The sequence below is a fragment of the Podarcis liolepis genome (genome assembly GCF_965112155.1).
Source record: "Podarcis liolepis genome assembly, chromosome: 1".
Lineage (NCBI taxonomy): Eukaryota > Metazoa > Chordata > Lepidosauria > Squamata > Lacertidae > Podarcis > Podarcis liolepis.
The window spans coordinates 136,515,277-136,539,035 of record NC_139554.1 but is presented as its reverse complement, the minus strand read 5'-3'; the positions used below and the strand labels follow the sequence as shown (position 1 = coordinate 136,539,035).

General features: G+C 41.5%; 1 protein-coding gene across 3 annotated transcripts in view; it reads right to left on the bottom strand.

Moving 5' to 3' along the window:
• Positions 1 to 23,759, bottom strand: part of BARD1 (BRCA1 associated RING domain 1) — a 71,919-nt gene that overhangs the window by 26,989 nt on the left and 21,171 nt on the right. For all 3 annotated transcript variants that reach the window (XM_083473004.1, XM_083473005.1, XM_083473006.1), the window contains one exon: positions 10,397 to 11,367. In XM_083473004.1, the coding sequence (XP_083329130.1) occupies positions 10,397 to 11,367 (971 nt within the window). The remainder of the gene's footprint in view (positions 1 to 10,396; positions 11,368 to 23,759) is intronic.

Sequence of the window (23,759 nt, the reverse complement as noted above, 5' to 3'; positions counted from 1 at the left end):
GTACCTGGACTCACTACAGAACACGGGTGGCAAACCTTTCTCTGCAAGGGCTGAATTACATTGAGGGTGATCTGTCAGGTGCTGCATGCAGGTAGGCATCTTGTTCTGCAACCGGCCCCCTCTTTCTGTCACCCCTTTAGGTCCTAGTGGACAGATTCCTTTTGCTACAAGTTTGAACTACTTGCAGAGAGGGCTTTTGAAATCAGTCCAAGAGCCACATATGAATGGACTATTGGTTCCCTCTGCTGTAAAACTGGGTTAGCAACATTGCAGCACAAGCATAATGTGTGGGAATGCCGATTGTGATGCTGCCTGGCCCCGCACACCAGTGTGCACTCCTGCCTGAGACTCCTGACAGCAAAGCCCCCAAAGGCACTGGGGCGAAGGACTGCTTACGTCTCACAGGGCTCACTGGAGTGGCACCATCCCACACCTCCAAGCTTATGGGTCACTTGCCCAAAAAGACTGGCACCTGCAATTCTCACCCTTGCCCCACACTTGGGAATGGAAACTCACATGAAGTGAAGCTTATTTGAATGAGAAGGATCTTATCTTTTATAATTAAAAAAATGAACAAAATAATTAACTGGGAAGAACAGTCTACATTATTATTGTTTGGGTTCCAAGTTAGGTATGTATTGCTCGGTTTGCCAACCTGATGCTCCCCTAATGTTTTGGACTACTCACCTCAAATGATGGGTTGAATCAACATTCATCCACACTGCACAAATCACCCTAATGTCACTTCTGGCAGTTCCAATAATTCAGAACTCTAACTGGGCAGGTTAGCATAGATGTATTCTTCACCAAGTTAAAATCAACTGTCGTTTCACTGTTTGTCATAAAATTAAGTGTCTTTCATCAAAGTATCCCCCCCCCAACTAATAAAACTCTACCCAATCCAGAATACCCACAGAAGTGTTTGCACACATTATGCAATGAGCCAGATTGCACGATTAAAAATATAGGCAGAGGAAACAAGATAGTTTCTGCTTAATATTTCAGTGACTATCCATAGTGAAATGGCAGCACTGCTTATCTTACTGGCAGTTATTTTAACCAAATAATTTCATTTCCATCCTACGATAAAGGAACAAAATATTCTCATGATAAACTGAAGCATGGAGTGGGGAACCAAAAAGCAGGATAACGGTTACATTTTCAAGTAATGACTATGCTTATTGCCTACAAACACTTTTGCATTCTGCTGCAGAAGGCACCCAGCCTCTCTCTCAATGACTTCTACGTATAACCGATGATAGGAAGAATTAAGTAGCACCTGCACCAATCAATCAAATCAGTGAAAACAAAGATGGCATCTATGTTTAATTTTTAAAAATGGTGGTGGTGATTCTAAAAGGTTTAAAATGTTCCTCAGGCATGAACTCCCTACTTGACGCCTCTCGGATTCAGCTCCCCTCACTTGTCTGCAATAAGGAGCCATTAACCTTCTTCTTCCTCCCTTTTTCCTTTTGTATCACTCTAAGCCTGTTTTATCTTTTAATGTCTGTACAGCACTTAGAAAAGCTTGGGCATTTTATGAGCAAATAAAAATAAGAGCAGCAGCAACTTATCATACATGATTATTCTACATATTACTCCAACAAATTTGTTGGGAATTGTCTTTTCATCTTCTGGGTTGATTTTATTTTGTGTTTTGGCCTTTTTGTCTTTTGTTATGCTCATTTGTTGATTTTAAACTGTTTCTGTTGTGTGGATTTATTTTATTTTATTTAAAAAACAACCTTCAAATTGTTGTCTACTGCTCTTTCCCCTTTGGTGAAAGGTAGTTAAAAGTATCTTCATACAGTGCTTTTTCTGTGGCTACGCATACTCCTAAACATTTCGTGAATCTTTGTACTTTTGTCCATTTATTGTATTTATTTTTCCCGATTTGAACTATAAAATGGTGATTTTCTTGAGTCAAAATGAGAGTACCCCTAAACATTTTTTTGAAAAAAGCATCGTATATACACACACAAACATATATATAATATTCAAATACTATAAATGTGATGGGAAATGAATGTAGCAGAAAAGCAAAACAACAACAACAACCCAAAACTGATGGGGAAAGTCCAGGGGAGATCCTGGATGGGTCAGGAGGTACCCTTTCTGTATAGAAATATATTGGTTGCATGACCTGTTTTCTGCTCCTGTAGACGCTGGATACAAGCCCATGTCTTATCTCCATTTCAAATGAAATAGTGAGAGTTAAAATACTCTGTTTTTAATGTGTTATTAATGAATTAAACTATTCAAATATTAAACAAAAGCTATTAAGCACAAATAGGATTTATTTTAATCAAGGGTGTCTCAAAACCCATGTTAACAGCAAATGCTACAACCACAATTAAGAGAACTAAATTCCAAATGAGTTGCATCAAGTTGCTACACCAAGAAACAGGCTATTGTGCAAAAATCCACATTACAGCAATTCCTTTATTGGGCTAATCAAAATATCACAAAATAATGTGCAAGCTTTTGAGTTCTCTAGAACTCTTCAGTAGGCTTTATGGTAAGCTTCCTTAGGTTGGAATATATTATGCATGTTGAAATTCAAATCCATGGGGGAAATGTGCATCAGGCCTTCATCTGGCACATACAATGAGCTGCTTGTTAGAAATGAAAACAATTCAGGAGATCATCTGACAGTCTACTGCTAACATGTTAGTCCAGCCCATTCCTGACATAGAGCCATCCCTACATGTTCAACTGGCTCTCTCCTGGTTCTTCTTATATCTGCACTACAAAAACAAATGAATAAAATAACTAGGAGAGAAGCAACCTCCTCAAATTCCTCGTGGCTTTCAAAGACACCACAAGTAAGAGTGAAGTACCTGTCAATAGGTTAGAAATGAACTGCTCTGATGCCTCCAGATGTTTTAAATGACAGCCCCAGCCATCTGTGCTAGCTGGGGTTGATGTGAGATTTTATCCAAAATATGTGAAGGGCACCTGGCTGCCAAACAGTTGGTCCAGTCAGAACAGGACAGTAAGTGGAGAGTTGTAATGGCTGGCCAGTTGACAGCTGGTAAGTTGGGTTAGCCCCTAACCTGCAATGAAACTAAAGTTCAGAATTCAGAGGCATAAAATGGCAAACTTACAAGTTCAAACACACCCTGAATTCATTTTGAGACAAAGCACAAACTCAAAAAACTCATGAATTTGCTGGAACGCATACCCCACCACTAGAGGCACCTCTTTCCCACAAATCTCCCCAATGGCTGCAGCAGAGAAGCGGTCCCTCTGCATCTTTTCCATCCATCTTTAATGTTACAAAGGCAGCACCCCAGGCATAGCACAAAATATAGATCCACAGTGTTCCTAAATTCCTAGCATGGAAAATAAGCTTTCTAAAGAAGCACAATGTGATGCTGCCATTGCAGTATTCAAGAGGTCACGGAGGAATGATAGCCTGTCACCACAGCAAGATAAGATTTGGGTGGGGAAAGAAAGCTGCAATGGGTAAGGCGCTGGAGCTTTGACGTGGCGCGGAATGAGGTAGTTTAAATATTTGGCCCCCTTCACACTCCTGATTACAGCAGAAGCAATATTTAGAAGTGGATCGGGGCAGTTGTTTTATGATCTTTGGGTAGGCAGCGTACCTTGTATTAAGATTCTGAATTGGTTTAACTATCTAGAAAACATTTTAAAATGGTGCATGTGTCTATAGCGAGAGGAGATCTCATCCAGTTTCAACGCTCATCCTCATTAGCAGCTGTGGGGGATCACACCTGACATCTTAGTTGATTAAAAACATCCCAGAAAGCTGTTAACCTACCCTCAAATGAAAGTAAATATTGGTGAGTGAAGTGCATAAAATTATGGGGCACAAACATCAGTAACTGGGAGCGAGAGTGCTATGTTACATTTATGGGCCTTCTGCTCCTTTTATAGATACATTAAGCTGCCTGTTAGATGTTGCTTTGATTCAAAAAGGCTGAAATTGTAACTGAGAATCTTGGTTTGTCACATCGTAGCCTAAAAATGACAAGAGACACTTAAATGGTACTCAACCCTTAAATACATCACTATTGCAACAAGATATTAAAGTCCTCTCTCTTAGCACATTATGAAGAAGCAGAAAAAACAAGCACATGTGACTAAAATATTCAGTTTTCATTGCTTCTCATAACTTTTGCAAATTGACTCAGAAGATAGTTAAGGGTGTTATTTTCTCAATATTTATAGAATAAATTTGACATGAATACCACAATGAACTTTTAAAAAAAGGTGCAAGCACATAGTCAGAGTTCATAGCAAAGTGGGGACACCATAAATATTTTATTGGAGAATGAGTTTTCTAGGTCTACAATGCATGTGTTTGTTTCTCAACACCACAATGTGGTTTGTTTTATGACCAGAGGGGACTGTATGCACATGAGTACCTAAAAATGCTGCAGTGCCTATCTGTAAAAATGCCTCTTTCTAAACATGTAAATGAACAGATGCAGCAAAAATGCTGTTTGTAATAAATGCTCTAAAAATGTGTCAGTGTACATGCTTTTTATTATTTGTTTTCTTAACTGTGACACAGATGTAGATTATGTATGCTATCCCATACACATACTTCTACTAGCAAATTAAAAATGTGGACCACGGAATGATGGAGTTGTGAAATGTGCTCCTATCTGTCAAGGGAGGGGAGGGCAGTCAGATTGGTTTGGCAGGTACAAAAAGGTGCATCATGGACACGTCAGCAGTATAATGGGGCCTGCTTCTATAGGGTGAAGATGGGGGGGGGGGTCATTCACATCCCTTATTCCTATTGGGTGGGTAATGGGCAGGGGCATGAGAATAACTAAAGACACTGGGGAATATTAAACACGAGTCTGCATGTCACAGGGATTGCACCTACGGTGTCCGCAGCAGACTCGGAGTGACCAAGCACAATATAAGGACTCAAAACATATCGAGTGACACTCCAAACAAACTTTTCCACCATCATTGCCCCTCTTACAGCTATACCTTAGGTAGCAGGGGCTCAAAATGTGTTCCTTCAGCTCAGGGGATACATAATACCCTAAAACAAACTATCTATACACAATATCATTTGATATATAAATCTACACACAATATCATTTGAGATATAAACTTTAACTTTTCTTTAACTTAAAGCTGTACAGCAAAGTAATATATCAAAAACTAACACCCTGCTTATCAGAAAAAAAAACTATTAAGATAATTATGGGAATGACAATTGACTAAGCTTGTGACAGAGAGCTTACCCAACTATCTTTGATTCTTTTCACCCCATGAAGTACAAGAGGTTGCTGTTTGTATTTAACTAATTTTATTCTACCTTTAATGAGTATGGTGGGTAATAAAAAAAAAACATGGATTCCAGTTTACTAGGCAAATGGCTACATTTGTTTCAATTTATTAATGCATTTCAGCTTCAAACTCATCTAACTCTAGGATTGTTTTACAGAGCCAATGTGCGTTTAGGATGTTTATTATGAGTGTCAAAGTAGTAAAACAGGAAAGACCTTCCCGCAGTTCCATTTTAAATTGATCTGGAACAACACAACATACTTAATTTTAAATGCCTAATGCTGTTAATACTCTCTTTTAAGAGTCCAAAATGTACAACTCATTTAACTTTCATTAAGTTTGGTGTATTAAGCCCTACAACCTAATGAAAATAATATGGATTTATCCTGATAATTAATGAAGTCCCAGAAGAAATAAGTGTAATTCTCATCCACCCTCCCACAATACTGCTTCCATTACACAGATAAATCGAGAAACACGACTGGTTAAGTAATTCAGAAAACTTTGATAGGAAAACTACTAAGAAAGAAAAATACTTTTGCTAGTTGATCAACGGGGCACCTAGATTTCCTTCCATGAATATTAATCCTCAACAACCAACTCCTTTACTTCAATAGAAGGACCAGGCATACGCTTAAGTATCATGCAATTTTATTCTATGTGCAGTGTGTGTGTGTGTGTGTGTGTGTAGTGTGGTGGGAGAGCTTAAAATAATACCAAGATATTTCACATCTGGCAACCAAAGTGCCCCTTTGGTTTCAGATAGTAAAGGAGTAGACGAGTCTAAAAAGTCAGGAACACAAATTTTCACAGCCCTCTAGCGGCTGTGAATACATGGGAAATGATGCGTGCCCACCCAAACTGTGTCCTAACAACAACAACAATTTTATTTATACCCCACCCATCTGACTGGGTTGCCCCAGGCACTCTGGCCAGCTTCCAACACATACAGTTTCTCATTAAAGCATCTGATAGGAGGGCATTCCACAAGGAGGGCACCACTGCCCAGAAGGCCCGGTGCCTGGTTCCCTGTAACCTCACTTCTTGCAGGAGATAAATAACTATACAGTGGTACCTCTAGATACGAACGGGATCCGTTTTGGAGCCCCGTTCGCATCTAGAGGTAAACATAACTAGCGACGGCGCGTCTGCGCATGTGTGCGTAGCTTTTCGCCGCTTCTGCGCATTCGTGTGAGGTCATTTTGAGCGTCTGCGCATGCGCAAGCGGCAAAACCCAGAAGTAACGCGCTCCGTTACTTCCGGGTTGCCGAGGAGCGCAACTCGAACGCGCTCAACTCGAAGCATATTTAACCCGAGGTATGACTGTACAACTTTTAGAAGACATCTGAAAGCAGCCCTGTATCAGGAAGTTTTTAATGTTTGACATTTTATTATGTTTTTATACAGTGGTGCCCCACAAGACGAATGCCTCGCAAGATGGAAAACCCGCTAGACGAAAGGGTTTTCCGTTTTTGAGCTGCTTCGCAAGACGAATTTCCCTATGGGCTTGCTTTGCAAGACGAAAACGTCTTGCGAGTGTTCCGATTTTTTTCCGCTTTCCCCCCCTTTTTCTAAGCCGCTAATAGCCTTTTAGCCGCTAATCCGCTAAGCCTTTAATAGCCGCTAAACCGCTAATAGCGCTAATCCGCTAATACGGTTGCTTCGCAAGACGAAAAAACCGCTAGACGAAGAGACTCGCGGAACGGATTAATTTCATCTTGCGAGGCACCACTGTACTGTATGTGTTGGAAGCCACCCAGAGTGGGTGGGGCACTACATTTGTCACTGTGGCTGATATGATTATATGTAACACTCAGGCCCAGAGGAGACCTGATTTTTTTTCTTTAGTGACGGTGTGAATCATGATACCAATGTACCGTGGGAGGGGCAAGATTTAGGCATCTGCTCGAGATACAAATCCTAAGTCAAGTGGGAAGGCATGCCTCCTCTGCAAGATTTCACTGTGTGGCACTAATCAGGTTACTTCAATATTGGTAAGCTATCGTTAGTTCTTGCTCTCCAAAAATTTAGTTATAAACCTACTTCAAATGTCCCAAGCCTGCCATTCATTTCCAAACCTCCAGACTTTGATATAGGAATCATCTGAAGTCACGTTTCTGAAGACCCCAACTAGAAGTCTCAACATCAACAGACACACAACTGAACAAAGCAGTCCATTGAACTGTTCAGAAGTTACTTTGAACCTGTGTGCGATAAGGTAGGATAGCATACACTGTTCTTCCTTCCACACATTCAAGGTAACATCTTTACAGTCCTGGACAAAAAGACCTACATTAGACACCTTTAAGCACCAGGCAAAAATGTTTCTCTTTAACCAGGACTTTGGCTGATTGACATTCAATGCCCTTTTAAAATGGGGGGGGGGCAGGTTATTGGGTTGCTTTTGTTTTTGTTTTTATTAAGTATTTTGCATTTTTATATTGTGATTTTATGTTGTAACTACCCTGAGACCTGTGGGTATAGGGCAGAATACAATTTTTTAATAATAATAATAATAATAATAATAATAATCTACTTTTTATAAATAAAGGACTTAGAAATATGAAGAGATGCACTGAAGGGCAGAGAAGCTCAACCGAGTTTTGTTAGATTTAATAAAACTAATTTGCCACCTAGTTCCATGTGAATTCTCACCCCCACCCCAAAAAAGCTGAATACTGGAATAATAACCCAACTGCTTTATCTCACTCCTACCAGAACTACTTGCTTCCTTAAAATATACAAACTTATTGTGAATCTGAAAAGGAAAGGGACTCTCATTAGGAGAAAACTGCTAAGCTAAGTGAGTTTTTCAGAACAACCTAGCTCAACATCTCCTTCGCAAATATCCCTGTGGAAAGAGTCCTGGGATACTTGGCACACAGCCTTTTAATGAAGAAAATGCTGATTTCAATGAAGTGAAGGAATAGCAATTCCCTCCAAGCAGAAGCACTCTCATCGATACAATTCCGTCCCCCAATGACTAATTAAATATAAGTGATTTCAGATAGGGAATTTGTATGCAATAACATGCAGCTTCCACTTCCATTTAAAGTGAAAAGTTTGGTTTCATAAACACATGGTAAAAAATGCTATACTGACTCCATGAGGGAAAAGGAAGACAAATAGTTTTTTATGATAAAATCCACATGTATATTTATTGTGAAGCAATCACACCAAATTCATTTAGACAGATGGGGCTTCGGTTAAAGGAAAGTAGCATGTGCATTCATCACAGCAATCTATTCCCCCTTCTGGAGCTACAGCTATTCACTTCTCCCATATGTCATTCACACAAAGCTACATTGACAAACCATTCAAAATCTACGAATACCAAATATGGAATTCTGTGAATTCCATATGCACATTCATTTTTTAAAGAAAATGCAAACTGGTTTTAAGTACCCAGTTAACGTTCCTGATGATCATAGATGGACACAAAGGTTTCTCCACCCTACAAGCCTGATCAGTTGATAGTTTTAGCATCATTCCCGAACAGGTTATCCCAACTCATGTAGGGGAAATATATGCAGGGAAGTTGGAGCAAGGCCTATGCACATCTGCACCACCTCTGACCTTTCAGAGTTGAGCAGGAAGGTCTGAAGGAAGTGTTCCTATGCCTCCCCGCCATCAGAAACCCTGCATTGCTCACACAAGTAGATTTAAGAAACCTTCTTCTGGCCTTCCCACACGACATGGAACAGTTGAAGGTGGGACAGGCAGGGTCAGCCCTTGTGGGGACATTGTGGCAAGCACAGTGTTTGCACCCCCACAACCTCCACACAAGTTGAGATACCCTGTTCAGAAAAACAAGGCCTGGGTTTGGGGGTTATTAAACACCATGCAAGCCATTCCATGGTTTTCCTCTGGTTCACTCTTCGCTAAAATTCATTCCTTTGGAATTTCAGTTATTTCTAGGTTTAATTATTGAACTGGAGAATGCCTGGTTTGCTACAGCTTTCAGCCCCTTAATCTTGTGCATCTCCCACTGTTGTGCATTCCCACCCCCTCCAACCACAAACCATGCAGTATACCATAAGCCTCACATGAATATACAGCACACAAATGATGGCAACAGAATTTTTGCTAATCCTCCAGAATGGTGCAAATTCTGCACTCCAAACAGAAATACAGGTAATAAAGTTGGCTAATTAAATTTTCAATTGCTATATAAAGGGCATCCTGATCAAATTTGCAGATGACACCAAACTGGGAGAGGTGGCTAACACCCCAGAGGACAGGATCACACTTCAAAACGACCTTGACAGATTGGAGAACTGGGCCAAAACAAACAAGATGAATTTTAACAGGGAGAAATGTAAAGTATTGCACTTGGGCAAAAAAAATGAGAGGCACAAATACAAGATGGGTGACACCTGGCTTGAGGTACATGTGAAAAGGATCTAGGAGTCTTGGTTGACCACAAACTTGACATGAGCCAACAGTGTGATGCGGCAGCTAAAAAAGCCAATGCAATTCTGGGCTGCATCAATAGGAGTATAGCATCTAGATCAAGGGAAGTAACAGTGCCACTGTATTCTGCTCTGGTCAGACCTCACCTGGAGTACTGTATCCAGTTCTGGGCACCACAGTTCAAGAAGGACACTGACAAACTGGAACGTGTCCAGAGGAGGGCAACCAAAATGGTCAAAGGCCTGGAAACGATGCCTTATGAGGAACGGCTAAGTGAGCTGGGCATGTTTAGCCTGGAGAAGAGGAGGTTAAGGGGTGATATGATAGCCATGTTCAAATATATAAAAGGATGTCACATAGAGGAGGGAGAAAGGTTGTTTTCTGCTGCTCCAGAGAAGCGGACACGGAGCAATGGATCCAAACTACAAGAAAGAAGATTCCACCTAAACATTAGGAAGAACTTCCTGACAGTAAGAGCTGTTTGACAGTGGAATTTGCTGCCAAGGAGTGTGGTGGAGTCTCCTACTTTGGAGGTCTTTAAGCAGAGGCTTGACAACCATATGTCAGGAGTGCTCTGATGGTGTTTCCTGCTTGGCAGGGGGTTGGACTCGATGGCCCTTGTGGTCTATTCCAACTCTAGGATTCTATGATTCTATAAAATGGAAACAAAGTATTTACAGTGTGTGAATCAAAAAGCTTACGTTACCTCAACAGAAGCGATGTGGAGCAAAGTCTCCCCTTTATGATTTCTCTTGGCTGGCAGGCTATTGGGAGATTTCCTGGAGAAAGACTCAGTTAGCTGTGCCTCTTTTTGATAAGCAGTATTGGACAGATGTGCTGCTTTGGAAGTTTTCAGGTTACATGCATCCTCAGAGTTTCTCATTGTTGGTGAAGAGCTAGCAGATGGTGTAGATGGATAACACCTTATACAGTCAATGGTGGGCAAAGAATCCCCAAGGGAATCTTTCGGTGATAGCCTTGGGGACACCTTCAGCAGTGCTAAACTTCCAGGGGTGCTATGCTCTTTCCTGCTGGGCTGTTTGTGTAAAGGAGTATGCAATCTGCTTTGTTGCCTTTTACGTTTTAGTGGAGCCATTTCCCCTCTAGAGAGCAGGCACTCTTTAGAACTCAAGTTCTCCTCCACAACACCACATGAACAAGACAAGTTATCCCTGCTGCTCTTTTCTGTAAGTTTCACAATGGCATCCACAATGACTTCACTCTCACCCTGTGCAAGCTCTGCCCTCATTACAGACTTGTGCTCCGATGTGCTTTTGGGGTCTGGACTGGGGATATCCAATGACTGACTGCAAAACACAACCTTTGCTTCGCTTGTGCTCTCTTCATCATGTCCACTGGTCTTTTTCTGTCTTTCTTTGAGCAATCTCAGTTGGCTGTTGATGTCTGTTAAAGTCTTTTTCCTCAGCTTTTTCAGACTGGGGTTCTTTTGCTCTTTAAAAGGCTCTTGAGTGGGGGAGAGACTAAAATCATGAGTGGAAGCCGGGGCATGAGGCTGGTCATCCTGGCCCTTCACAGCCTGTTCTGTCTTCTCTGGTCTCTTTTGCATGGTCAATTTCTTGCTCTTCCTACGAGGACTGAAGTCCTCTTTTAGTTGCTGCTTCTTACTTCCTGTCTCACAAACTACATCTCCAGGGTCAGACAGGTTCTCTCCTGAACCTAGCAAAGGAAGTTGGAATAAGTAAAACAAAAAACAAAAAAAACGTTATAACACTGTGTGTGGCCTGTTTAAACTCAAAATAATCTGGAACACTAAGGTATAGTTTTCAATGAGGTGACAAACTAGTGATTGGGCTGTCCCACTTCAGACTGCAGATGGAAAGCTTTATTAATTCTGAAATTCTCTTCCATCTATCCATCTATGGTTTACTGGTTTTCCATCTGCAATAAATTTCTTCATTTTTTCAAACCATGGTTTGTTGTTCTGGTAGGCTAGTGATTTGCAACAATGATTTCAGACAGTCAATTCAGACACCAAACCAATCACAATTAAGATTCCTTTGTGGACCTTGTGCAAAAAGTTGGCACAATTCACCCATGCAAACAAGGTCAATTCAAATGCAACACTAAAACCATACATAGTTCAGTCACACACTGCCATCCCACCCTAATACTCTGCTTAATTGCTTGATCCCTGGTTATAATAATAATAATTTATTATTTATACCCCGCCCATCTGGCTGAGTTTCCCGAGTCAATTTGGTTCACAACAAACCATAGTTTTGCATTACATTTGAACCATCAAACTCTGGTGAGTGATTGCCCTCCAAACCAAGAGAAGGAGCCTTAGCTCAGTGGCACAGTATATGCTGTGCATATAGAAGGTTTCAAGTCCAATTTCTGGCAATTCCAGGGAGAGGAAGGAAAGACCTAGGGAGAGATGCTCTCAATCGGTACAGACAAGTCTGAGCTATATGGACCAATAGTCTAACTCTGTATAAAGCAGCTTCAAATATTCAACACACAAGCCAACGGTTTGTGCCTGAAGTGAAAAGCCATGTTTTCGCATTATGCCTCTGAACTGACCCACTGTCACTCTTATTCCAAGAGGATCCATAAGCTGACTCAAGATGGACACAAAACGCAGAAAGCTTGCAACTAAATGTGCCACTATAGGGAACTTGTCCCGTCGCCCCACATCATAATTTTAAGAAATCATGCACTACATATAAATGAATCTTGATATAGAGTATTTTTTTAAAGGATCAAGACATATCCTTTCTTCTAAGGCAGATTTTAGCTGCTTAACATTCTGGGAACAGGGACGTGCAAATCAAAATGTGTAATACTAAAAAATGATGGCCCTTTGAGACTAAATACAGTTAACATTACTTCTACCTCACAGCATTAAAATTCCAGTTGTATTTTTCTTTTTTAGAACATAATGGGTTTTTAACCCTCTCATGAAACCAGAGGCATAGACTGCATAACTGCTCCTGCAATGGGAGCGATAAAAACCCATGTTACCATAATACAAATGAAAAATTGCAGAGAAAATTAACAGAGCACAGGGCATTACAACTGCAACTTTCCTGAGCTTTTACAGGAATTTCTTTAATATGATGGACTGAATGCAAATCTCATTCTTCTCCAATTACTGCACTGGCTGAGAGGATGTTGCACCGATCAGTCACTGCCTACTCCAAGAAGAAGAAAAATAACCTCAGGTGATGATGGCCAATTAATAAAGAAATCTAAGTACCTCAGTGGTATACCAAGGCTAGTCCATTAAAGCACAAATCCTACACAGCTAGCCTGAAGCCACAGGACAGAACAAAAAGAAGCGCTGGAAACAAGGCATTCTTTTTCTTCACCAGGAAGCTTTCCATCCAAATAAAATCTTAGATCTAATTTTAGTTGAACAATAGCATCTACATGCTTTGATTGCCAACAGATTGGGGAAGAATACACTCTGCAGATGATATTTACTCCTATCTTCTTCTCTGTTTACACTTCAACAAGATTAATTGCAAAATATTTACCTTGATATAAATATTCACATTCATGAAGCAGGAGAGAAATAAAATAGCTCAGGGAAGGAAGGAAAAACTGCTACTGCAGACATACCAGCTCAGCTTTGTACGTGATTATAAGCAGGGCTTTCAACAATTCCACAAATGAAGGAAGCAAGCAGAGAAGTTGGATACCAGTCTGTCAGGGAAGAATTAGAGGTTTTCAGTTTATCAGAGGGAGAAAGCATTCCCCAAGGGGGGGAGGAGAGCAGTGAATCTAATAGAAGGGAGCAAGAGGAACAACAGGGAGGGACCGGTTGTTCACAGGAAAGGCCAGGGTTAAGTTCTAGCTCAGATTCGGAGGAGGGGAGATACAGGCCAGCTCTAGCCAGGAGGTTAGAAAAAAGAGCGGGAAAGCAAAGGGAAAGGCGCCTTCGACATTTTGAGAGTGGCTGGTCATGGAGAAGCAGAGCTCAGAAGGTATCTGAAAGAAGTGACTCTGAGGAATAATAGTTAAGAACTGTTTATAAGAATGTTTTGTTAATACGCAATAAAAAGTTTTATAAAAGAACAAGAAGCGTTTGTGTGGTGATCTGAAGAGGACAACGACCAGTCCTGACAGAATACCTTCTGCTCTGCGCCTCTTCACTATAAGTAAAGAAGGAGAAACCAAAATGGATGGAGCTGTGGCGCCAGTTGGGCAAGGAGAAACCCCCGCGATCCAGCTAACATTACAGGACTTATGGCAACAGAACTTACAGTTGAAAAGTCAAGTCGACGTACTATCGGCAGCACTGGGAGAACATAGAACCATGCTGCAATCGACGTGTGGAGATAGAGTGAGTAAAACATTTACTGTACGTCCACGTAGCTTCAAGGGAGAAAGCTCTGAATACATGGCTTTCAAGACAGAAATTTCTTACATAATTGAGATAAAGGATAAAGAATTTCAATCTGAGCAAGAGAAGGTTGCTTATGTGATTAATTTCTTGGAAGGGAGGGCTAAGGACTGTGTTATACCCCTCATATCTCGGAGGGATGTCGCCCTAGGAAATCTACAAATTTTTCTGCAGTATCTAGACACAATTTTCTTAGACCCTGCGCATGAAACAACCACAGCTAGGCAGCTGTTGAGAATGAGACAAGGAAAAGACACTGTGGGAGTTTATTGGTCCAACTTTAGTTTGCTGGTGCAGAAATTAAAATGGGATCTGAATTCCCCAACAGTTGCAGCCCTTTTTAGGGAAGGACTGAATAATGAGATTTTAGACCAATTGGCCCAAATGCCAGAACCTAGTTCCTTGGACTCTCTGGTCCGAACGTGCCTGCAATTGAGCCTACGCGTGGAACGGAGGGCTAGTGAAAAGAAGGAACAATGGAGACCACGGTGGCGGGAAAATAATATCGAAAGTACAGAGAGCAGAGCGGGCAACGTGACAGGACGAGAGCGGCCAGAGCCCATGGAATTAGGAGCAGCCAGACCCCTCCCAGTTACTACCTCTTCCATGGTAAGAGGAAATGCAGGGAAAGGAAGAGATGCAAGGCGTTGCTTTGTCTGTGGAAAACCAGGACATCTAGCACGACAATGTCACAATCGTAAAGGATGGGAGTCTCTATCTGGAGCAGACATGAGACACGACAATTGCCCAGAGGAACTGCATCAGGGAAACGAATGTCCCCGGCTGGAAATGGGAGCTTGCAGCCGGGTGGAGAAGCAATAGAAGGCTCTCACGCGGAACCACCTATCCCAGGGCTAACGGTGAAGGTGCAACTACAACTACCCAATAGACACAGCGTCCAGGTAGAGGCGTTGTTAGACTCAGGAGCGTCAGCAGATTTCATAGACCAGAAATTGGTACAGGAACACAAAATCGCTTTGTTACCTTTGAGTTCCCCACTGCGAGTGAAAACAATCGACGGCAGACCGCTACTTTCAGGAGAAGTGACTTATGAGACTCCACCAATGAGAATGGATATGGGTCATCACTCAGAGACCAGGGCATTTCATGTGACCAAACTAGCTGGGCACCCAATGGTGCTGGGCATGAGTTGGCTCAATCGTCATAATCCGGTAATTGCCTGGCATCAAAGATCTTTGGTTTTTGGTTCGATATATTGTATGACACATTGTTTGGGGCAAAAGGGAAAAATCTCGGTGGAAGTAATGGGAACAGAGGTAGAAGGGAAGTTGATGGGGAATGAAAGTGAGATTCCATCACAATATATGGCTTATCAGGATGTTTTTTGTGAAAAAGAAGCAGATAAACTTCCACCACATAGGCCCTATGATTGCAAGATAGATCTAGTCCCTGGGGCACAGTTGCCACCAAGCAAGATATATGCCATGTCGGAAGTAGAATCTGCAGCATTGAGGGAGTTCCTGCAAAAGAATTTGCAGAGAGGTTTTATTAGAGAGTCTACGGCCTCTGGGGGTGCTCCTGTCTTTTTTGTCAAAAAGAAAGGTGAGGAAGGGGCACCAAGATTAGTATGTGACTTCAGAATCCTTAACAGTCAAATGAAGCCTCGTGTGTGCCCACTGCCACGTATAGATGACCTCTTAGAGAGAGTAAGGTCAGCCAAAGTCTTTACCAAGCTTGATCTACGAGGAGCATATAATCTGATAAGGGTCAGAGAAGGGGATGAGTGGAAAACCAGTTTTTGTACTAAGTATGGTGCATTTGAATTCTTGGTAATGCCTTTTGGCTTGCAAAATGGCTCAGGGGTATTTCAAACCTTCATCAATCACGTCTTAGCAGGTATACTGGATCAGTTCTGTGTCTCTTATTTAGATGACCTCTTAATATATAGTGAAAGTATGGAGGAACACGTAAAACATGTCACACAGGTGTTAGAGAGATTGAGGACCAACAGGTTATATGTGAAGTTAGAGAAGTGTAAATTCCACACACAAAAGGTGGAGTTCCTGGGATATTGCATTTCCCACAAAGGGGTGCACATGGACCCCAGTAAAGTTCAGGCAGTGGTGGAATGGGAGGCACCTAAAACTAAGAAAGATCTACAGAGGTTTTTAGGATTTGCTAATTTCTATCGTAAATTCATAGGTAATTACTCCAAAATCACAGCGCCACTAACTGATTGTCTAAGAGGCAAGGGGCCATTCAGATGGACTGAGGAAGCACAGAAGGCCTTTGATAAATTAAAGGTGGTGTTTGCTTCAGAAAAATATCTTATGCACCTAGATCCAAGTAAGCGTATAAAGGTAGAAACTGATGCCTCTGACAGGGCTATTGGGGCCATTCTGCTGCAACAGGACAAGGAAGGGGACTGGAGACCCTGTGCATTCTACTCTAGAAAATTAAATCAATCAGAACAAAACTACACCATATTTGATAAGGAACTTTTAGCTGTGCACGCTGCCTTTAAAGTGTGGAGACATTTTTTGGAAGGGGCATCACATCAGGTGGTGGTACAAACAGATCATAAGAATTTAGAGTATTGGAGAACTGCTAGACAGCTAAACCAAAGGCAAATTAGGTGGGCAGAGTTTTTTGCTGGGTTTAATTTTAGGATTGAGTACATACCTGGGCATCAAAACATTCGTGCAGACGCGCTATCGCGCAAACCTGAGTATATGGAAGGGGAAGCACCTCCCAAGTTGCGAGAAATGCTGAGATCGGATCAGTGGGGGTGTGCAGCCGTAGTAGTGGACGGCAGGGAATTCCAGCAATTGACAGTAACAGATGAGTTTGCACAAAAGAAAATGGAGGAACTGAGAAAAGGTAAAGGGGAAGAGGAAGGTTTCAAAGAAAAAGATGGATTGTTGTACAGGAGAGGGGTGCTGTATGTACCTGCAGGTGAATTAAGAGGTAAAGTGTTGAGGCAACATCATGATAACCCGACTGCAGGACATTTTGGTAGAGAAAAGACCCTGTATCAGATCACACGGCAGTTCTGGTGGCCAAAGTTGAGGGAGGAAGTAACACAATATGTAAGAGGTTGTGAAGTATGTCAACGAGCCAAGGCACCCAGAGCAGCTCCCGCAGGGTTGTTGCAACCTATGCCCACGCCGGGAAGGCCTTGGGATGTGGTGTCTATGGATTTTATAACGGATCTACCGTCATCGCACAGGCAAACAGTGATCTTTGTAGTGGTTGACATGCTAACCAAGATGGCACATTTCATACCATGTACCAAAATTCCGACCGCACAGGAAACTGCAAAGATGTTTTTAGATAATATTTTTAGGTTGCATGGTATGCCATCACAAATCATTTCAGATAGAGGGGCCCAATTTACATCACAATTTTGGAAGAGGTTAATGCAGTTACTAGATGTGGAGCTAAGCCTCACGTCAGCGAGACACCCGCAAACCAATGGGGAAGCTGAAAGAACGAATGCAACACTACAACAATATCTGAGGTGTTATGCTGGTTATCAGCAGAGCGGGTGGTTAGAGAAGTTGAGTCTAGCAGAGTTTGCGTATAATAATGCAATGCATGTGTCTACGGGCAGAGCCCCATTTGTGGCAAATTATGGCTTGCACCCAAGGGCATTCCCAGGTCAAGAGGAGCAGTTAGCAGTACCAGCAGCAGAACAAATGATAGAGGAGTTGAGGTGCATGCATGAGATATTGAAAGAGGATTTGGAAGAAGCTAAAGAGGCTTACAAAAAAGCTGCAGATAGGCACCGGCGAGTTGGGGAAGAAATCCAAGTAGGGAGCTGGGTATGGCTGTCTACCAAGGGACTACCAATACGAGGGAAGTGTAAAAAGCTAGAACCAAGGAGATTGGGACCTTTCCAAGTAAAGGCTCAAATTAACCCAGTCGCTTTCAAGCTTCATTTGCCTGAAAATATGAGAATACACCCTGTATTTCATAGATCTTTATTGTCAGTGTTTGTACCAGCACATAAGTATCAAATCTCAAGGGAACCACCTCCTTTCCCCACCATGATGGGGGAAGAAGAGACCGAAGTGGAAGAGATATTAGACTCGAGAATAAGTAGGAGGAAATTACAGTATTTGGTTGCATGGAAAGGGTTAGATGAGTCTGAGAACTCATGGGAACCAGCAGAAAAAATTAACGTTCCGGAATTGCAGCGAGAATTTCATAGAAAATATCCCCACAAGCCAAAACCCCAGAACTGGCATCTTCAAGAAATTTTTGAAGAGACAGATAGCGAGGAAGAGGAGTTCATAGGGTTCGGTCCTCCAGAAACAGAGGAGAGCGAGGAGGAGGAAGGGGGGCTTAGGGGAGGGGGTGATGTCAGGGAAGAATTAGAGGTTTTCAGTTTATCAGAGGGAGAAAGCATTCCCCAAGGGGGGGAGGAGAGCAGTGAATCTAATAGAAGGGAGCAAGAGGAACAACAGGGAGGGACCGGTTGTTCACAGGAAAGGCAAGGGTTAAGTTCTAGCTCAGATTCGGAGGAGGGGAGATACAGGCCAGCTCTAGCCAGGAGGTTAGAAAAAAGAGCGGGAAAGCGAAGGGAAAGGCGCCTTCGACATTTTGAGAGTGGCTGGTCATGGAGAAGCAGAGCTCAGAAGGTATCTGAAAGAAGTGACTCTGAGGAATAATAGTTAAGAACTGTTTATAAGAATGTTTTGTTAATACGCAATAAAAAGTTTTATAAAAGAACAAGAAGCGTTTGTGTGGTGATCTGAAGAGGACAACGACCAGTCCTGACACAGTCATAGAATGTAGGAAGCATCTTCAAGATTTTAACTGCATATTCATTTACAGTGGTGCCCCGCAAGACGAATGCCTCGCAAGACGGAAAACTCGCTAGACGAAAGAGTTTTCCGTTTTGGAGGTGCTTCGCAAAACAAATCTCCTATGGGCTTGCTTCGCAAGACGAAAATGTCTTGTGAGTTCCTGCAGGCTTTTTTTCCTTCCCCCCTTTTTTCTAAGCCGCTAAGCCGCTTATCCGCTGATCCGATAAGACGCTAAAAGCCGCTAATAGCGCTAATCCGCTAATCCGTCAATGGGCTTGCTTCTTGCGAGGCACCACTGTATTCTACAATAGGTTTATACATTTTGTTACAGGTGCACTGGCTCAGTTTTGACACTACGCCAAGCTTTAGCTAAAGAAGCCCAAGGATGAAGTCTTATAATACTCTCCTGAGACCAAGCCCCAGTGAATACAATGGGTATTCATTGGATAGCACCTGTGACTATGGTTTGGTGCAACAGCCAAATTGGCAATCCCTAGGCTACAGCCAGTTGCAAAACTGAATTTACAAGATGCACTATACAATACTTAAAGCCACTGCTCTGCCTCCAGAGGCTGCTGAACAACAGCAAGAGGAAGTTTATGAGGCTGAGAATTTTTTTGTGTTTATAATATTATAATAAAGTACTCTGAACATTTTAATAAAACAGAAAGTTAGCTATAAAAGTGTCTTGGTGGGGAGAAGCAAAAAAACAACAACACAAAAGCAATTCTAAACCGTGGTATGCCTACAATGCACTTGAAAATGCAAGCTATAAGGTCTAACCTATGGTTAGCATAGGCCATAAGTCTGCTGCAATGAATGAATCCAGATATTTCAAATGGGCAGAAGAGCAGAACACTAAAAAGGAATAAAATAAACGTAATTACACAAGGTTCAAGAGATGGAACACTTTCTCTGAAAATCTCTTACGTATATTATTAAATCCACCTACAGACACACATAGATGTCTACAGTCCACATAATTTTATTATTGTTAGCAGTCACTTTTGACTGGATAACCTCCCAACCCCAAGAAAAAACTGACAACCCCCCCCCCCATGGATTCAAAATTTCTGGCAATTTTGGTGTGCTTTTTCAGCATTCTAAAATGCTCACAGGTGGAAAAGAATGTAGTATGCCATTCTTTAAAAGAATACTTCAACTAGATGATCTGATCAAGGAAGACAATTTTTATCTTCTTCAAAGGTTCTACTAAGATTACGATTTACTGCAATACCTAAAGAAAGTAGTGCGATTTAACAAACAAAATGGGGTGGGGGAAAGAGAATGAATCTTTTCCTGTCTTCTTACCCCGCTGAAGACCACTCTCTGAAGCCCATTCCGCCTCCGCCTCCCCGCTCCAATCAGGTTGATACTAACCTAGCTGGGAGAAAATGTCCGGAGGAAAAACAAGAGACCAGGAAAGAGGGCTCTGAATGCCTAAGCACCCCTTCACTATTTTAAGATTTAATCTCCACTCTGTACTTTAGACGTAAGGAACAGAGATGAGTTTGAAATCACTATGTTTAGTTTGAGCTTCACCCCCACATAGAAGGGTGGTGCCTATCAACTTGAAAGTAAGCAATTGGGCCCTTCAATATGCATTCCAACTGTGTATGCATTTAATGGATTCTAAATTCACGACTAAATCCACTGCATTTAGTCAAGACTCATTTCTAGCATTTATTCATCAAGAGACTTGAAGAACTGGGCACAAACACACCAATCTTAATATAGTACAGGATTGTTTTACAAAGAAAACACAACTACATGATACTGCTACGCTGCATATTAGCCATATACAGTCATACCTTGGATCCTGAACGTCTTGCGAGTTGAACGTTTTGGCAACTGAACGCTGGAAACCCAGAAGTGAGTGTTCTGGTTTGCGAACGTTCTTTGGAACCTGAACTTCCTGCAGCCAATCAGAAGCTGCACCTTGGTTTCCGAACATTTTGGAAGAAAAACGGACTTCTGGGACAGATTCCATTCAACTTCTGAGCTACCACTGTATTTAATATATAGTTGCATATAATGGTACAGGAATAATATCTACCCAAACTGAAGTAGAATTATTTTCTACAAGATGAACCAAGGTTCCTTGTGCTCTCAGTTGATACAGCCCTTAAGGATACTTCCGAGGAGATAAAATTTGAGATCAAAAAAGATTTATAACTATAGCGCTGCCTATCCACGGTTTTCCTGTAATGCACTAACAAGCTATAGAGGAAAAAGCAGCAATTAGAAAATCTAGTTTAACTATCATTAATCTGTATCAAAAGAATATAATGATGCACATTGCGTGCTGCTGAAATTATTCTCTATTATGAGTTTTCAGAACAGAAGTTGAGAAATCTCTTTGACAAACTAGTCCCTTATTAAAAACCAAAGGGAAGTGCTTTGATACCATCTGCACAACATTAGCACCTTCATGACAGAATGATTAGTTCGTATGTTAAGCATTCAGCTCTAGGGGAATAAAAATTATGAGGATTTTCCAGCTTATTCAAACACTTGTTTTGAGCCATTATGAAAACTCTTATCATGCACATGCAACACCATGCAATCCATAACAGAAAAGGGGTCAAAATCACCACCTCTGCATAACAGCCAAACTGGGGGACACACACCTCCGCAATGTCCAATTTGTTGCCCTGTACACCTGGTCCAGCATGTGTTTAAAAGCACATGGCCAGCACCTGCATGCTTTAAAAAGAAAATAGCTTTCCTTTTAGCTCTTCAGTGAAAGTAAAACTATGTTATGAAGAATATGGTAGAATCATCTATAAGCAGTGGTCAGGAAAGATTACAGCAGACAACTGCGTCTCTTTAAAGTACACTGAGCCAAGAAAAAAAAAGTCTGCTAAAGTAGCTGGGAAGTTCGTTTTTGAAAAAAGCATTACTGTAAATCAGAGTTCTTTATCTCCAGTATGCCACATACTATGTCCCTCAATTGAACAAGTTCTTCCTAATTACCCACCTTAATTACAGTAATTATACACTTTAGAGTAAATGCAGGTAATAAGGTTCACTTGGAAAGGATGCTGTCAAAGACAGTGGAACGAAAAGCCTCGCTCCTCTCGGGGATGACAAAGCCGATAATGACAATAATTTAGGAGGGCTGTTTACCTTCTCCCATGCATTTAGGGAGGGGAGGAAGACTTGAGCACATAGAAAAGAGGAGGAGAACAGAGTCAAATGAAAATTGCTAGTGATGATCACAGCTCACAGGCAACGTATAGGGAAATGCATTTCAACAATGGCCTGAAGAGCTTGCTGTGCCAGCTACCTCTTAAAGTCCCATACCTCACTTCTGTCCCCAATTTGTTCACAAGATTAAGAGTTAAAAATGGAAAGCAAGAAAGACATAGCACCTGGATAGTTAGGGGCTCTTTTCCCTTTTGAATTTATAATCTTTGATTTGACACCCTCCCACTTCTTACAAAGAAAAAAGTTATGTGGCACCTTAAAGACTAACATCAACATTATGGCATGATCTTTTGTGGATGGGAATCTACCTCACTAGACACATGGAATGATCTCCTCAGAGAGCAGGTATAGTGATATTTTCAGATGACACAAGTATGGAGAAAAAAACAGATCAGATGAAAATGAAATGTGACAATCATGTTAAGGTGAAACAAACACAGTAACCATTCACAACAGTAACTGATAAAGTGAATATCCTAGCATTTGTAAGGTAATTAAACCCTGCTGTGTGATAGGACACCATTATCATGATTAAAGCCACAGATGATAGAACCAAACGTATTGCTAAGCAGGGTGGATTTGATTTAAATCAAATCAATTTAAATCACGATTTAAACCACTAGTCAGTAAGACTTGTTTTAAATCATTTTTTTACAGAAAGACTCATTCTTGCTGGTATAATCTTAATATTTACAACCAGATGAAGGTTTTATTTTCGGAATAATAATTGTTTAGAGTAGTTTCTACAGTTATACCAAAAATTACTGATTTGGTTATACTATTAGAAATACATAGATAATTATGAAATTATTGTAAGGTTTAATAAGGTAACTGTTTATAGGGGCTATATCTCCCAGCAGCTCTGGCTTTGGAGAGACTGGCCTTCCTTTTTCCGGGGGGGGGGGGGGGAGAAACAGCAGAAAGAGCAGGCCGAGGAGAACCAGGCTGGTGGAAAGCTGGAAAAGGGGACTCAAGGACTGGAGCAGAGAACTTCAGGGATTCCTGCTGCAGGACTGAAGTTCCAGGTAGAGACTTTATTGTTTGGAGAATGTCAGGCGAGCCCTGGGAAGGAGGGCCTGGAACCGGTGAACTCTTATTAGTTGACTGGCAAGCACTTCAAGGTCTTGCCAAGTTCTTAAAGATCCCAGTTACTATTTCCTCCTCCAAAAACACCCCTTTGGATTTGCTTCTACATTCAGGTGCCTATTCTGTACAGTTAAGTGTGAGTGCAGTTGTTGGGACCCAGTGGGATTGGGAAGAGGTTGCCAGCCCTGAAGTGCCTTCAGCACTTGCCTCAAGTCTGAGTTGCACAGACATGCAACTGACTTGTACAATTATTACACAAAGATCCCAAGACTTGTGGAGTATTCTGTTCACAAGGTTGCACTTTCATTTTTACTGCTTCACACTTAGCTACTTGCGCAGATCTATTCCACTCCAAACCATTTATTCATTGAACCTTTTGGAACTTAGCATTTAAGAGGCAAGGGGTTGATTTTGTGTATATAAATTTGCAAAGGAACAATGGGATTAAGGTTTTTTCCTCAACCCTGTATGCTTATAACATTATAACAGTATGCTTATAACAGTTAAGTGATAAAGGAACAGCACTTGGAACCATTATTCAAGTGTTGTTTGCTGCTCTGATCAAAATCTGACACCCCCACATGCCCCTGCCTTAAAGCAATAAAGGGAAATTCAATCATGGATCTCCCATA